This window comes from Alligator mississippiensis, chromosome 4, assembly GCF_030867095.1.
Source record: "Alligator mississippiensis isolate rAllMis1 chromosome 4, rAllMis1, whole genome shotgun sequence".
NCBI lineage: Eukaryota > Metazoa > Chordata > Crocodylia > Alligatoridae > Alligator > Alligator mississippiensis.
The window spans coordinates 136,299,226-136,313,675 of NC_081827.1; the positions used below are offsets into that span (position 1 = coordinate 136,299,226).

Genomic DNA, 14,450 nt, shown 5'->3' on the forward strand with positions numbered 1-14,450 from the left:
TTCTTGCACAAATACTTCCTTGCTACCCAGTGAAAGTTTCCCTTTCCTGGGGAGAAGTCTAGAGGTCTGGGGTTCTCAAGCAAGTGTCCCAAAGCCTAACAATACATGGCAGAAGTCTTCCAGAAAAGTTACTCAAAAAATGAGACAAGGCTGTACAGCTGCACACATGCTGCCTCTGGGCCTTTTCTTTTTCTTTCTTTTGTTATGATTTACAACTGAAGTAGATGTTTCAATTGTAGAATTGACCCTGTCCCCACCACATTATATAAGGTCTCCCTACTGGGAATTTGTAGTGCTGTGGGTATGCTTGAATATGCTTAGTTATCTGTTGGTGTGCTGAACCTGTCTACTCCTATGAAGAAGATTCTTCTTCTTAATTTTAATCCACTACACTGGATACATTTCAACTTCCTCTTCATTCCCACAGCTAAGCTGTCCCTTTCTTTTCCTTTTCCAGTGATTCTTGTTTCTTCACTAGCCTTAAACATTTGGCAAACATCACCAAACAGGGCCCAAAACAGTGGGGTCACCATGGCTTAAAATGCTGTTGACTCTGCAAGGGCCCAGCCTAATGAGCTATATAGCAAACTAGCAAATTGCCTGTCAAGAATGATGGGGAGGGGGCGAGGGGAGCCAGAGGCCTGCATCTGGACCCTTCCCCCCACCTCCTGACTCAGCCCCAGGCCGCAGCTGCTCCTGGCCTCCCCCCTGCCACTTCAGCTCTATCATCTTATGGCCACTGTTCCTGGTTATTCCAGGGGGTGCTCTAGTAAACAGTGCATTTCCTATTCCTTGCTGCCCCCCTGGTGAATTTGTATACTGCCACAAGATCTCCACCCAGCCTTCTCTTGAGGAGACTGAAAAGGTCCAGGTCCCTCAGCCTTTCCTCACAGGGCCTTCCCTGCAGGCCTCTAACCATACGAGTGGCCCTCCTCTGAACCCTCTCAAGGTTGTCCACATCCCTCTTGAACTGCAGTGCCCAGAATTGGATGCAGTACTCCAGCTGTGGCCGAACCAGTGCCACACAGAGAGGAAACATCACTTCCCTGGACCTGTTCATGATGTACCTACCAATGCATGACAAAGTGCGGTTAGCTCTGCTAATAGATACACCCTATATAGAAGAGACAAGACAGAGAGGAAAGGGGGGGGGGGGGTTGTGCTCTATGTCAAAGAGCACCTCACATCACCAAGGATTAGCTTTGGGTTAGAGGAGGGTCGGGCAGAGACACTATGGATCAAACTACAAGGGGGGCATGGCGAAAGAGACCTTACAGTGGGTGTCTACTACAGACCACCCAACCAGGGGGAAGAGCTGGACCAGGACTTCTCCAGTCAGCTTAGGGAGGCAATTAGGTCAAGAGATGTTATTGTCATGGGTGACCTAAACTACCCAGACATTTGCTGGGAGGAGCAGACAGCCAGATCTGACCGCTCGCGTAGGTTCCTGGCTGTATTACAGGACCTTCACCTTATCCAGTAAGTGCACAGCCCCACTAGGGGTAATGCCTTGCTGGACCTGGTCCTGGCCACGGGGAATGACCTGGTGAAAGGACGGCAGGTCCTTGACCACCTGGGCAATAGCGATCATCACCTCCTGGATTTCATTATCCAACGCAGGGCGTCTAGGGCTCACACCAAGGCTAAAGCCCTTGACTTCAGAAGGGCCAACTTCAATGAGCTTAGGAGACTAGTGGGGGAGGCACTAAGGGCCCAGAAGGTAGAGGAGATGGGAGTCCACAAGGGATGGTCGTACCTTAAGGGAGCGATCCTCCAGGCCCAAAGGGTAACAGTCCGTGAAAGAAGCAAGGGGGGTAAGAGTGCTCAGAAACCCCCTTGGCTCAGCCAGGGCATTCAGGAATGCCTGAGGACTAAAAGGGGGGTGTACAACCAGTGGAAGGGAGGAGCTATCACCAAGGAGGAGTACTCCTTCTCGGCCCGGGAGTGTAAGAGGGCTATTAGGAAGGCCAAGGTAGAGATGGAACTCAGGTTAGCATCCAAGATTAAGGACAACAAAAAGTCCTTTTTCAAGTACAGTGGGAGCAAGAAGAGGGCACCAGGCAATGTAGGGCCCCTGCAAGACACAAACGGTAATCTTGTGGCCACGCCAGACAAGAAAGTGAATATTTTTAACATTTTTTTTGCCTCTGTTTTCCTGAAAAGGGACCAGGATATCCCACCTACCCAAGGTAGGTGTCACAACCAAATTAAGTAGTGCCCATGTCACAGGCAAGTAAAACCATTCAAAACAGTTTTTTTCTACACTAGGTTAACTAAGGGTTAACAAATATAATAGTAACCGCTTTTTTGCTGCGCATGTCAAAAAAAAATTATTGCTGCGCCACTAACAGAGATAAAACTTAGCCTTCTGTGCTGTACATAAATCATTATAACTGGTCAGAAAAAACAGGGAGTAACCCTATGATAACACCCTAGCGAAGACCGCTAGATAATTGGCGATTCTAATTAAATTTATGACATGGCAAAAAGCAATTGGCTATTACACAAATAAAACCCGTCTTCACTTCCGTGAAGAACGGGAGACCTCCACACACGCACCTGAAAAACCTCTGAACGTATGCGTGAGAGTAACTGACAAATTGATCACTTGTCAGTCTCCCCCGTCTCGACCTAATCAGACGTAAATCAACGACCTGCCGGCTCGACTTTTTTCTCTATTTATCTGCCTGACCGACGAACTTTTATGCAGACCGACCTATGACCTACGAACCTTAAGCTGTAACTAACCAAGTATCTCTGACCTCCGCTATTCACCACCTTAACGGCGTGAGTAAATAATCTTGCTTTGCAACCGATAAGCGTCCGCCTAATTAATTCCACTCCAAGCATCACAAGTACCCGCCTGACAGCCTTCTAAGGTGACGGACCCTTAACTGCCCGGGTGGGAGTCAGGGACAGCTGCTGGTCGGCTGCCCTGGGTCCCGACAGTAGGGACACTCTTGGGCATAGCTCTATCAAGCCTTCAGTCAGCACAGATGTATTTAGGGATCTTCTGGAAGGGCTAGACATTTTTAAACCTGCAGGTCCAGATGCCCTCCACCCAAGGGTGTTGAGGGAGCTGGCAGGGGTCATCACGGAGCCCTTGGCCCGGCTGTATGAGCATTCATGGTCATCTGGCCAGGTGCCGGGGGATTGGAAACTGGCTAATGTGGTCCCAATTTTCAAGAAGGGGAGGAAGGAGGACCCAAGTAACTATAGGCCTGTAAGCCACACCTTGGTGCTCGGGAAGATCTTAGAGAGAATCATCAAGGAGCACATTTGTGGGGGGCCTGCAGGGGAGATCCTGCTCAGGGGCAATCAGCATTAGTTCATCAAAGGCAGGTCCTGCCAGGCCAACCTGATTGCCTTTTATGACCAAGTAACTAAATCCTTGGATGATGGTGTCGCTGTGGACATAGTCTTTCTAGAATTTAAGAAGACCTTTGACACTGTCTCTCACCCCATCCTCATCAATAAATTAAGTGACTGCGGCATTGATGCCTGCACAGTTGGATGGGTAAAAAAATTGACTGATGGGGCGCATCCAGAGAGTAGTGGTGGATGGGTTGTACTCAATCTGGTGAGATGTGAGCAGTGGGGTACCCCAGGGCTCAGTCCTTGGGCCTGAACTGTTTAACATCTTCATCAGCAACTTGGACGAGGGGGTGGAAAGCACGCTGTCCAAGTCTGCTGATGACACTAAGATGTGGGGCGAGGCGGACACACTTGAAGGGAGAGAGAGGCTGCAACTAGATTTAGACAGATGACAAAAGTGGGCAGATGAGAATAGGATGGGATTCAACGTAGACGAATGCAGGGTGCTGCACATTGGGAGAAGGAATCCACAGCATACATACAGGCTGGGGAGTTCCCGTCTTGAAAGCACAGAGGAGGAAAGGGATCTTGGAGTCATTATTGACTCCAAGATGAACATGAGTCCCCAATACCAAACCGCAGCCAGCAAGGCCAGCCATACCTTGTCATGCATCCAAAGGTGCATCTCAAGCCGGTCCAGAGAAGTGATACTCCCCCTCTATGCAACTTTGGTCAGGCTGCAGTTGGAGTACTGCATCCAGTACTGGGCCCCACACTTCAAAAGGGATGTGGCCAGCCTGGAGAGGGTTCAGAGGAGGGCCACCCGCTTGGTGAGAGGGCAGCAGGACAGGCCCTACGAGGAGAGACTGAGGGACCTGAACCTGTTCAGCCTCAGCAAGAGGAGGCTGAGGGGGGACCTGGTAGCTACCTACAAGCTCATCAGGGGAGATCAACAGCAAATATGCAGAGCCCTTTTCTCCCCAGCACCACCTGGGGTGACAAGAAACAATGGTAATAAACTGATGGAGACTAGGCTTAGGTTAGAGATCGGAAGGCAATATTTTACAGTTAGGGTGGTCGTTTGACCCCAGTGCTCTTTCCTCCCATGGCAGGGGGTCAGACTTGATGATCTGTCAAGGTCCCTTCCAACCCTACAAACTATGAAACTATGAAAATCTGGAACCAACTTCTCAGGGAAGTGGTCCTTGCCCCTACCTTGGGGAAATTCAAGAGGAGATTGGATGATCACCTGTCTGGGGTCTTGTGAACCCAACACTCATTCCTGCCTGTGGCAGGGGGTCAGGCTAGATGATCTGTTTAGGTCCCTCCTGACCCTAGCTACTATGAAACTATGAATTACTTCATTACATTGACAACTCATATTCATCCTGAAGTCGACAATGACTCCAAGATCTCTTTCTGCTGCTGTGCTGCTGAGAAGGTCATCCCCCAGCCTATAGGTGTGCTGGTGATTCCCTCTCCTTAGGTCTAGCACCTTGCACTGGTCTTTGTTGAACTGCATCCTATTGTTCTCTGCCTGCTTCTCTAACCTGTCCAGGTCTGCCTGGATTCAGTTTCTTCCCATCAGTGTGTTTACTTCACCCCAAAGTTTAGTGTCATCTGTGAATTTGGACAGAGTGCTTTCCACACCCTCATCCAGGTCGCTGATGAAGATATTGAGCTGCACCGGCCCAAGGACTGAGCCTTGAGGAACCCCACTGCCCACACCTTTCCAGGTTGATACCGACCCATCCACCACCACTCTCTGGATACGACCTTTAAGCCAATTTGCCACCCACATGACTGTGTAATTGTCTATGGCACAGCTGTTCAATTTGTTTATGGAAATAGGATGAAATACCACGTCGAAGGCCTTTTTAAAGTCCAAGTAGATGACATCTACCTCAACTCCTGCGTCTAAGCATTTAATGACATAGTCATAGAAAGAAACAAGGCAGGATCTACCTGCTATGAACCCGTGCTGGTTGCCCTTCAGCATTATATTACCTGCTGGACGACTACAAATGTGATTCTTAATAATTTTTTCAAGGGTTTTCCCAAAGATAGAGGTGAGACTAACCAGTCTATAGTGACCTGGATCCTCCTTCCTCCCCTTCTTGAAAATAGGGACCACAATGGCCCTTTTCCAGCTGTGCCAGTGGCTCTAATATGACACCGGCTAATTCTTTCAGCACCCTTGGATGGAGTTCATCCAGTCCCACTGATTTAACACATCCAGCCCCTCCAAGTGTCTCTTTATTAGGTTGGTGCTGACAGTTGGTGGGCTGGTGTTTCTCCTGCTTCTGTCAGTAATGCATTTAGGAGATTTATCTAAATCTGTGTTCAAGAATACAGAGGCAAAGAACTCATTGAAGAGCTCTGCTTTGTCCATCCTGTCATCAATTTCCCTTTTCTATCCCGTAGGGGTCCTATGATGCCCTGCACCTTCTTTTTGCTCCCTATATACCTGAAGGACTTTTTGTTGTCCTTAATTTTTGTCGCCAGCATAAGTTCTAATCCTGCTCTGGCCTTCCTAACTGATTCCCTGCAAGTGAGCGCCAATGAGGTATACTCCTCCTTGGTAGCTACTCTGCTTCCACAGCCTGTATGCCTCTTTTTTTGCCCTTAGGCTTTCCTGGATTTCCCTGCTTATCCAAAAGGGCTTCTTGGCCCCTTTGCCCACTTTTCTACACAGTGGGATTGCTGCCTCCTGTGCCAAATGATCACTTTCTTGAGGAACAACCACCCTTCCTGGACTCCCATTTTGTCGATGCTCTTGAGCTTTGATGCCCCAGTAACTAATCTCCTAAGCACTCTGAAGTTAGTCTTTTTGAAGTCTAGCACTTCTGCCCTGCTAGTTACTTTTCCCACCCTTCACTGGATAGTGAATTCAATCAATTGATGGTCCCTATCCCCTAGGTTACCTTGTACCTGCAGATCCCCCACCAGGTCATCCCCCACAGTCAGTACCAAGTCCAACAAGGCGTTCCCCCTAGTGGGATCATATACTTCCTGCTTTAGGTGGAGGTCCTGTATGCAGGTTAAGAACCTACGTGAGTGGTTAGTTCTGGTTGACCGCTCCTCCCAGCAGATGTCAGGGTAGTTTAGGTCACCCATGACAACCATATCTCTCAACCGTACAGCCTCTGAGAGCTGCCTGGAGAATTCCAAGTCTCTCTCACCCTCCTGGTGTGGTGGTCTATAGTAGACCCCCCACTACCAAGTCCCTTTCCCCCCAACCCTCTTGTAACCTAACCCACAGTACCTCAGTTTGGCCCTCCTCTCATCCCATCTTGATGAGAGAAGATGTATATTGCTCCTTAAACATAGAGAGCAACGCTCCCTGCCCTTTTTCCCCTATTCCATCTGTACAACCTACAACCTTCAATGCCTACTACCCAATTGTGAGTAGGGTCCCACAAGGTTTCAATTAGCCTGGGCTATGGGATGGGGAGGGGGCCCACTCCGGCCCCTGGGTCCAAGGAGTAGGGTGGGAGGGCTCCAGCCCCAGTCCCCACTGCTATAGTGGTGCTCTGCCATGTGGGGTGAGGTGAAGCCAGTGCTGCGCAGTCAGCACCTCACACCCCTGCTGCCTCCAAGGAGCCAACGCAACCAATCAGAGTGCAAATAAAGCATTATAGATAGACAGACCAAGGCTTTTATTATATTAGAATTACGGCTTTGGACTAATATCATATGTAGTTTGTACTACATACAAGTAGATACAAAAGTGCTGCTTAAAACGGTGTTTATCGAGTACCTATGCTAAAGCTTGCAGCAGTTTCAAAAAAGTAAAATGCATCAATTCTGAATGAACTCAGTCCAGGGGTGCCCACTGTAAATTTACCACAGGCATGTTTTTTTAAAAGTCATTGTTTTCAAATTTGCTCCTCACTTCTATGCGCTGAGAGAGAGCAGGATCTGACAGTCAGAGGGGAAGAAGGGGCACCCCTTCTTCCCTTGTGGGAAACGCTATCAAAGGCCTTGCTGAAATCTAGGTAAGTGATGTCCACCTCCTGTTCCATGTCCAGCTGCTTAATTACCTGGTCATAAAAGGACACCAGGTTTGTTAGACATGACCTCCCCTCAACAAAGCCATGCTGGTTGCTTCTCAGTACCCCAACAGTTGTGAGCTTGTGGTTGATGTCCTCCTTGACTATTTTTTCAAAGATTTTTCCCAGGACTGACTGGTCTATTGTTAGCAAGGTCATCCCTTTTTAAGAAAGGAAAGATGAATATCACGTTAGCCCTCTTCCAGTCATTTGGGACCACTCCTGAGTTCCACAACTCTTTGAACAGCCTCGCCAGGGGCCCCGTTCTGAGCTCAGCCAGCTCCTTGAACACTCTCAGATACAGGCAGTCTGGCCCAGCAGACTTGAAAATGTCCATATGATCTAAAAGTATCTTCACCTGTTCAGGACTGATTTTATGTGGACTACTGTCATTGCCATATTCTCTGTGCCTCTGGACAGGTGATGAGTTCTCACCTGGCTTCAGGAATACTGATGTAAAATAAGTATTAAAGAGTTCTGCCTTTTCATGGGGGTCAACTGTGGGCTTCCCCTCCATATTCAGTAGGGATATCACAGTGAAGCTTGATTTTTCTTCTTGCTCCTTATGTACCTATAGAAGGATTTTTTGTTGTCTTTAACTTCAGTTGCCAGCTTCATTTCCATGCATGCCTTGGCTTTCTGTGCCTCATGTTTGCAGACCCTGGCAGTGTAAGCGTACTCTTCTCTGGACACTGAACCATTTTTCCACTGCATGTACTTTGTTCTTTTTGAGAAGTTCCCTAATGTGTCTGTTGAGCCAGGCGACCCTCTTGGCCCTTCTTCCACTTTTTGACTACATAGGGATGGCCTCTTTTTGAGCAGTCAGAATAGTCTCTTTGAGGAAGCGCCATCCTTCATAAGCTCCCAGGTCGTCCAATTACTGGTTGCGAAAGGCCTTACCAACTAGACTCCTAAGGTTGCCAAGGTCTGCTCACCTGAAGTCTAGGACTTCTGTTCCGCTGGTAAAATTCCCAACCTTTCAGTGGATGGTGAATCTAATCAAATTGTGATCACTGTGACCCAGAGCACCTCCAATCTTCAGGTCACCTCCACGTCTTCCCCTTTGGTCAGCACCAAGCCCAGAGTGGCTTTACTCCTAGTTGGCCTCTCCACAGCCTGTGTCAAGAACAGGTCATCTATGGTTGCCAAGAAGTTGGTTGATCCGCTGAAGCTGGCTGAATGGTCTTCCTAACAGATGTCAGAGTAGTTGAAATCACCCATGACAATCAAGTCTTTAGTACTGTTTGCTTCGGTCAGTTGCTGTAGAATTCCTCGTTGCTCTCCTCTTTTTGGTAAGAAGAACTATAGCAGACTCCCACCATCAGGTCCCCCTCTCCTGAGCCCCCTTGTATCTTGACCCAGAGGGTCTCAAGGGGCTTCCCCCTGCCATCAAATGAAACCTGCAGGGAGGGGTACTGTTCTTTCACATAGAGGGCAAACCCTCCACCCTTCTTCCCAATCCTCCTATAGAGCCTGTACCCCTCAATATTCACTCCCCAGTTACATGTATCATCTCACCAAGTCTCCGTCAATCCAATGAGGTCAAATTCCTCGTCTGCCAGGAGTGCCAGTTCATCCTGTTTGTTCCCTATGCTTCTGGCATTCCCATAAAGACAGCTGAGCTCACCCCGAGTCGTCTCAGGTTTTCTGTCCCTCTGCAAGCGTCTCTGGGTGTTGGTATCTATCTGGATGTCCCCTACATGAATACCTTCCTCTGGGTCTTCTTGGTCAAAGGATTTATGTCCAGCAGTGGATTTGTGCTTGGCAGCGGAATCTTCCCCTGTTCCCCAGGGCTTGTCTAGTTTAAAGTCCTATTCAGCAAGTCTGTGATTCTCGTGGAGAAGAGTTTCTTCCCTCTGCCCGTGAGATGGATACCATCTCTTGCATGCAGACCACTACTGTTGAACTGCATACCAAGGTTGAAGAATCCAAAGGCAACATGGTAACACCAACTCCAAAGCCTTTGGTTGACTTCTTCAATGCATTTCTCCCTCCGACGGCCTAGGCCTCTAACTGGGAGGATTGAGGAAAAGACCACTTGTGCTCCTAGTTCTTTGAGCTTCGCTCCCATGGCCTTGTAATCATTCATGATTCTCCCAGGGCTGTTTTTCATCATGTCATTGGTGCCCAGAGCAGTAGTGGTTGAGGAGTATGGGGTAGTGGTCTGTGGGGCAGACCAGTTTTGGGGCCTTGCCATTACATCTCGGATCCTGGCTCCTGGGAGACAGCAGACCTCTGGAGCAAAGGGGTCTGGATGACAGATGGCACCTTTTATTCCTTGCAGCAGGGAGTCTCCCACTGCAATCACCCTATGTTTCTTCTGATGGTGGCTGTTCCTGACTTGTCCTTGGTGCGGAGGATACGAATGCCTCTACCATTGATGGTGTGAGGGCTGGGTAGTTGTTATGTAGGTGGAGTCACTGACACACGTTGTGGCTTTGGGCCTGATGTGACCAATCTCCACTCTCTGTCATTAGGGGCATCTTGCTGGAGCTTGCTCTTCTTCCTGGTCTCAGTGTCATAATTGTCCAGGTGCAGTGTCTGGCAGTAAGCATCAATGTCCTCCTCGTGCTTCCTGATGGCTCCCAGTCTGCTTGCCTCCTACTGGAGCTCCCTCACCCGGCCCTCCAGTCTCCACCACTAAGCACATCCCACAGTAACATGCTGCCTCTTCTGGGCATATTCTGCACTCAATGCAGGAGCATGCTGAATTTTAATTAGACTTTTTTCAGATCTGTAAGCAGCCTAGTAATTAGGACACTCTCTGAGCAAATGGGAGATCCATGTTCAGTTCCTTCCTTCCCCTGATGGGGTTCAAGCCTCTCTCTCGTATATCTCTAGGGAAGGACCTGGCCACCATCCAGAATTCAAGATTCAATAGGCAAAAAAGGTGAGAGTGCCCAGTGGGCATTCTCTGAGATGGGCCAGATGTGGGTTCTAATCCCTGCTTCCAGTCCGGTTTCTGTTTCACATTAAATAGTCATGAGAAATTACAGGTGATTACAGGAGTTAAATCCATCCTTGGAGCAGGGACACTTACACCTCTAAGAGAAAGTTTCCAGCTGTGGAGTGTGGTACCTCCTTGCAGTCTGGAGTAAGGTGTTCAGGGCTAGAGGGAGAGAGATTTGGGAGCTTTTTTTGTTAGCTAGCTGCAGCCAATCATGATGATTACAACTGACTTAGCAGGCTGGCTCTTTTGGACCTCATTCTACCCATGCACTGCATGAGGAGCTTGGGCACCTCGCTCTAAATTCTACTCCAGGACCCAGACACCTGAGTTTTTAGTGCTGGGAGGAGTGGGGGGGCAGCAACTCGCCACAAGTGGCACAGGCAGCCTGTGTGTCCAGCACATGGTAGACTGGGGAAAGAACAGGAAGCATAGCAGCAGATAGGACAAGAAGCAGAAAGCAAAGCAGTAGATCAGTTAGGGAGCACAGGGCAGGGAGCAGAAAGCTGAGCAGCCAGGGAGCACAGGGCAGGGAGCAGAAAGCCGAGTAGCTCAGCAGCCAGGGAGCATGGGGCAGAAAGCTGAGTAGCAGACAAGTCAGGGAGCACAGGGACAGGGAGAAGAAAGCTGAGCAGCAGATCAGCCAGGGAGCATAAGGCAGAAAGCTGGGTGCATCCTGGCACCAGCAGAAAGCAGAGCAGATTAGGCAGGGGAAGTGACCTGGAGTGGCACTCGGGAAGGGCACACCTGCCACACCAGTTGCCCCGCTGCTGTAGTGGCTCCTCAGAAGAGGTTGACACCCCCGTGAGGACGGCTGTCCTTCACAGCCGGCCGCCCCTTCACCCCGCTCCACCGCAGCCACTACTGACAGCACCTCCCCTCTTCACAAAGATGCTGCACCGCATGAAACACCCTGCGAGGACCAGGCCTCTAACGTGGGAGGGGGCACCGGTTCTAGCTCAATACCCGATGCCCGAACACAGGACGGAGAGGAATGCCACAGCCCTCTCCACCCGCCCGTCCCAGCTTACCTTGGTACGACCCCACCGGCGGGAACGGAGCCCGAGGCGCCCCCTGCTGCCTGCGCCGGCCCAGCCCGCCGCACAAGACAAAAGCGCTTCCTGGTTCGCGGGCCCCGCCATTGTGACGTCACGGCTCATTGTGAGCCTGTCGTCCCGCTCCTTAAAGGAACAGTGCTTCGGAGCCAGCAGCCCTTGATTAGCCGTGGCGGGCAGCGGAGCCGCGAGGCTGCTGAGACTCCCCGAGAATGGGCAGAGCGCTCGCACTGAGTGGGTTTGAAAGCCAAAGATTTGGAGAGGAAGATAATTAACTAAACAAAGCAGACCCCCGAGAAGGCAGCCCCGGGCGCCGCTTGCACACGTTTCAGTTGACAGAGTAAAAAATGACAGGGTTATCAGAGTCAGGCTAGTAAACCTCTGAGATCACCAGCACTTAAACACCTTAGTCAGGCAAGGATTTAATTCAGGACACGTTCCTGTCTGTACCCGGGCGCTGGATGCCCGGAGAGCCAAACCAGAGCTAGGTCAGGCTGTCACCTGTATAAGAGCCTTGGGGAAATCCCCGTCCTACAAAAAGGCAGACAGGTTCTTTGGGTAAACGGGATTTCTGTTATTAGATCAGGGGTCAGCAACCCCTGGCACGTGTGCTGAGTATGGCATGCGAGGCCATCTTGCTCGGCACACCACCGCAGGCCTAGGCTCTAGGCAGCTGCTGCCAGCCACAAAGCTGGGGCTGCTCCCAGCAGGCAGTTGGGCGGCTGCAAGCAGACTGGGCTCTGTGGTTGGCAGCAGCTATCCAGAGCCTGGGCTGGCAGCCAGGAGGCTGCAAAGGTCTGCTCCTGGCTCCAGCATTAGCTGCGTACCGGTGGGTGGACGCGTGCCTTGGAGAGGACGGTGGGGGAGGGTCCTGAGGCAGTACAACCCCAGCCTCTCCCCTGCTGCTGGCAGAGCTGACGGTGGGGCTCTGGAGTCCAGCGCAGCCTGGGCTCTGGGCAGCTGCAGCAGGTAGGCTGCAAACAACTGCGCCCCGCAGGCTCCACAGCCCCAGCCATCAGCTCTAGGCTGGCAGCAACTGCATACGCACCTCAGAGCGAACAGTCGGAGGGCTGTGCTGCCTCAGGCCCTATCCCCACTGTCCGCTCCAAGGCGTACGTGCAACCGCCAGTATGGAGCTGAGCCCGGAGCCCGCTGCAGCCAGCCCAGGCTCTGGTAGCTGCTGCCAACCACGAGCCCAGGCTGTTTGCAGCTGAGCCCGTCTGACTCCCACTTGCTCGGAGCCCAGCCTCAGCCCAGCCCCCAACACCAGGATGAGGTTGATGCGGCCCCTTGCCAGGAGCACGGCACCTTCTGTGAGCTTAGCTGTGCGGGGTGGGTGGTTGGTTGGGCTGATGGACAGGCTCCGGGCCGGGGCCTCGGCCAGCTGCGCTACAGTCCCCGGGCTAAGCACAGGGGCTCTGGCAGGACCAGGGCATTGTTGGGTCGGACTTTGTCCAGTGGCCCAGGAGCCCGGCTCCGTGTGTCTGCACATCTGGTTCTGTGTCTGTGTGCCCGCACATGTGTCTGGTTCTGAATGTGTGCGTGCATGCATCTGTTTTGGGTGTGTTCTGGTTCTCTGTGCTTGTGCATGTGTCTGGTTCTCTCTCTGCTCTCCTTTTTCCTTCTCTTTCTCTCTCTCTCTCTCTCCTCTTTCTCTTGTTTGTCCCTTTTTTTCCTCTCTCATTACAACATGCTCAACAAAAAAGGAATACACAACAACAAAGGCAAAATTTATGATTATTAAATATACTAATATGCAGTGCACCCTACCATGTAACCCCCCCCCCCCCCGCCCTCATTTTGTTTTTCTGGCATGTTGGCACTCCAGCACCTTCCAAGGTAGACATTGTAGTTTTTTCAGCACCCCGGGCAAAAAACGTTGCCTACCCCTGTATTAGACCAACTCAAATAGTTGGAAAAATTCTTCTGAGCAAGCTTTTGGGCACAAATGCACCCATCCTACAAAAAGGCAGTGCAGGTGGCAGCGTAGAGACTAATTGCTTCAGAGAGGCAGGAGGTTTCTTAGACAACAGTCTCCTTCATCAGATACTTCATCTGACAAAAATAAGCTCATGTCACTCTCTCCAGGTTAGTCTCTAAGGCCATGTCCTGATGAGCACGGACATGCGATATGTGGCACTGCAGACCCATCTGTGGCACCAAACTGCAAATGCAGCCATTCCTGCACTGCTTAGGTTTGCTTTTGCTTGGTTAAGCATAATTTCATCTGTCGTTTACAACATTAAACACTAGTCATTTCATCTTTCCTAAACAGCATTCCTGTTGTTAAATATCACAGAAGCCAGAACACAAAGGCTGCATCCAGAGGAGCATGGATGTGCAGTATGTGGTGCAGCACGCACCGCCCAAAACCGGAGCCTGGCTGGCCAAAGCCACGCTCCGACTGCCAGCCAGGCTTCCTGCTGCAGGAGTACCACAGCTGCAGCTCCCTGTGCCTCCTAGGACCTCAAATAAGGCTGCGGGGGCCAGCACAGTCGCTGGCCCCTGCCTCCCCTACCCTACCAGAGCACACATGGCACAGATGTTCCCTGGGATAAGCAGCAGCAGCACAAAGTGTGCTGCTGCTACTTGTCCCCAGAGAAACAAACATCCATGCCTTAGAGACTATCTGGTTCAGAGAGGCAGGAGGTTTTGTAGACAACAGTCTCCTTCATCAGATACTTCATCTGACAAAAATAAGTTGTCACCAGTGAAAGCTCATGTCACACTGACTGGGTTAGTCTCTAGGGTACCACCTGCCCTGCCTTCTGCCTCACTTGACTAACCACCTCTTTCTTCCTCTATACAGGAACAGCAAGCCCAGAATACAACTGAAGCCAAGCCCACACACACATGTGTGCGCACACAAACACACAATACCCTCCACCAACACGGCCACCTTCAGAGGTACCCAACCAAAACTCAAGTCTGCACCCTTCCCCACAGAGAGTGGGGCAACAGGCTGTCAGGGCTCCCTATTTCCAACATGGTGGGGAGTAAGTTGGAGCAGATGTCAGGACACAGCACGCACACAGGGGTGAAATCATTAGATCCATAACTGTAGGTTCACTACTGGCAAGT

General features: G+C 50.8%; 1 protein-coding gene across 1 annotated transcript in view; it reads right to left on the reverse strand.

Moving 5' to 3' along the window:
* CDPF1 (cysteine rich DPF motif domain containing 1) overlaps positions 1-11,860 on the reverse strand; it is a 38,405-nt gene extending 26,545 nt beyond the window's left edge. The window contains exon 1 of the mRNA XM_006269487.4: positions 11,346-11,860. Within this exon, the coding sequence (XP_006269549.2) occupies positions 11,346-11,474 (129 nt within the window). The 5' untranslated portion in view covers positions 11,475-11,860. The remainder of the gene's footprint in view (positions 1-11,345) is intronic.
* Positions 11,861-14,450: the final 2,590 nt, after the last annotated feature.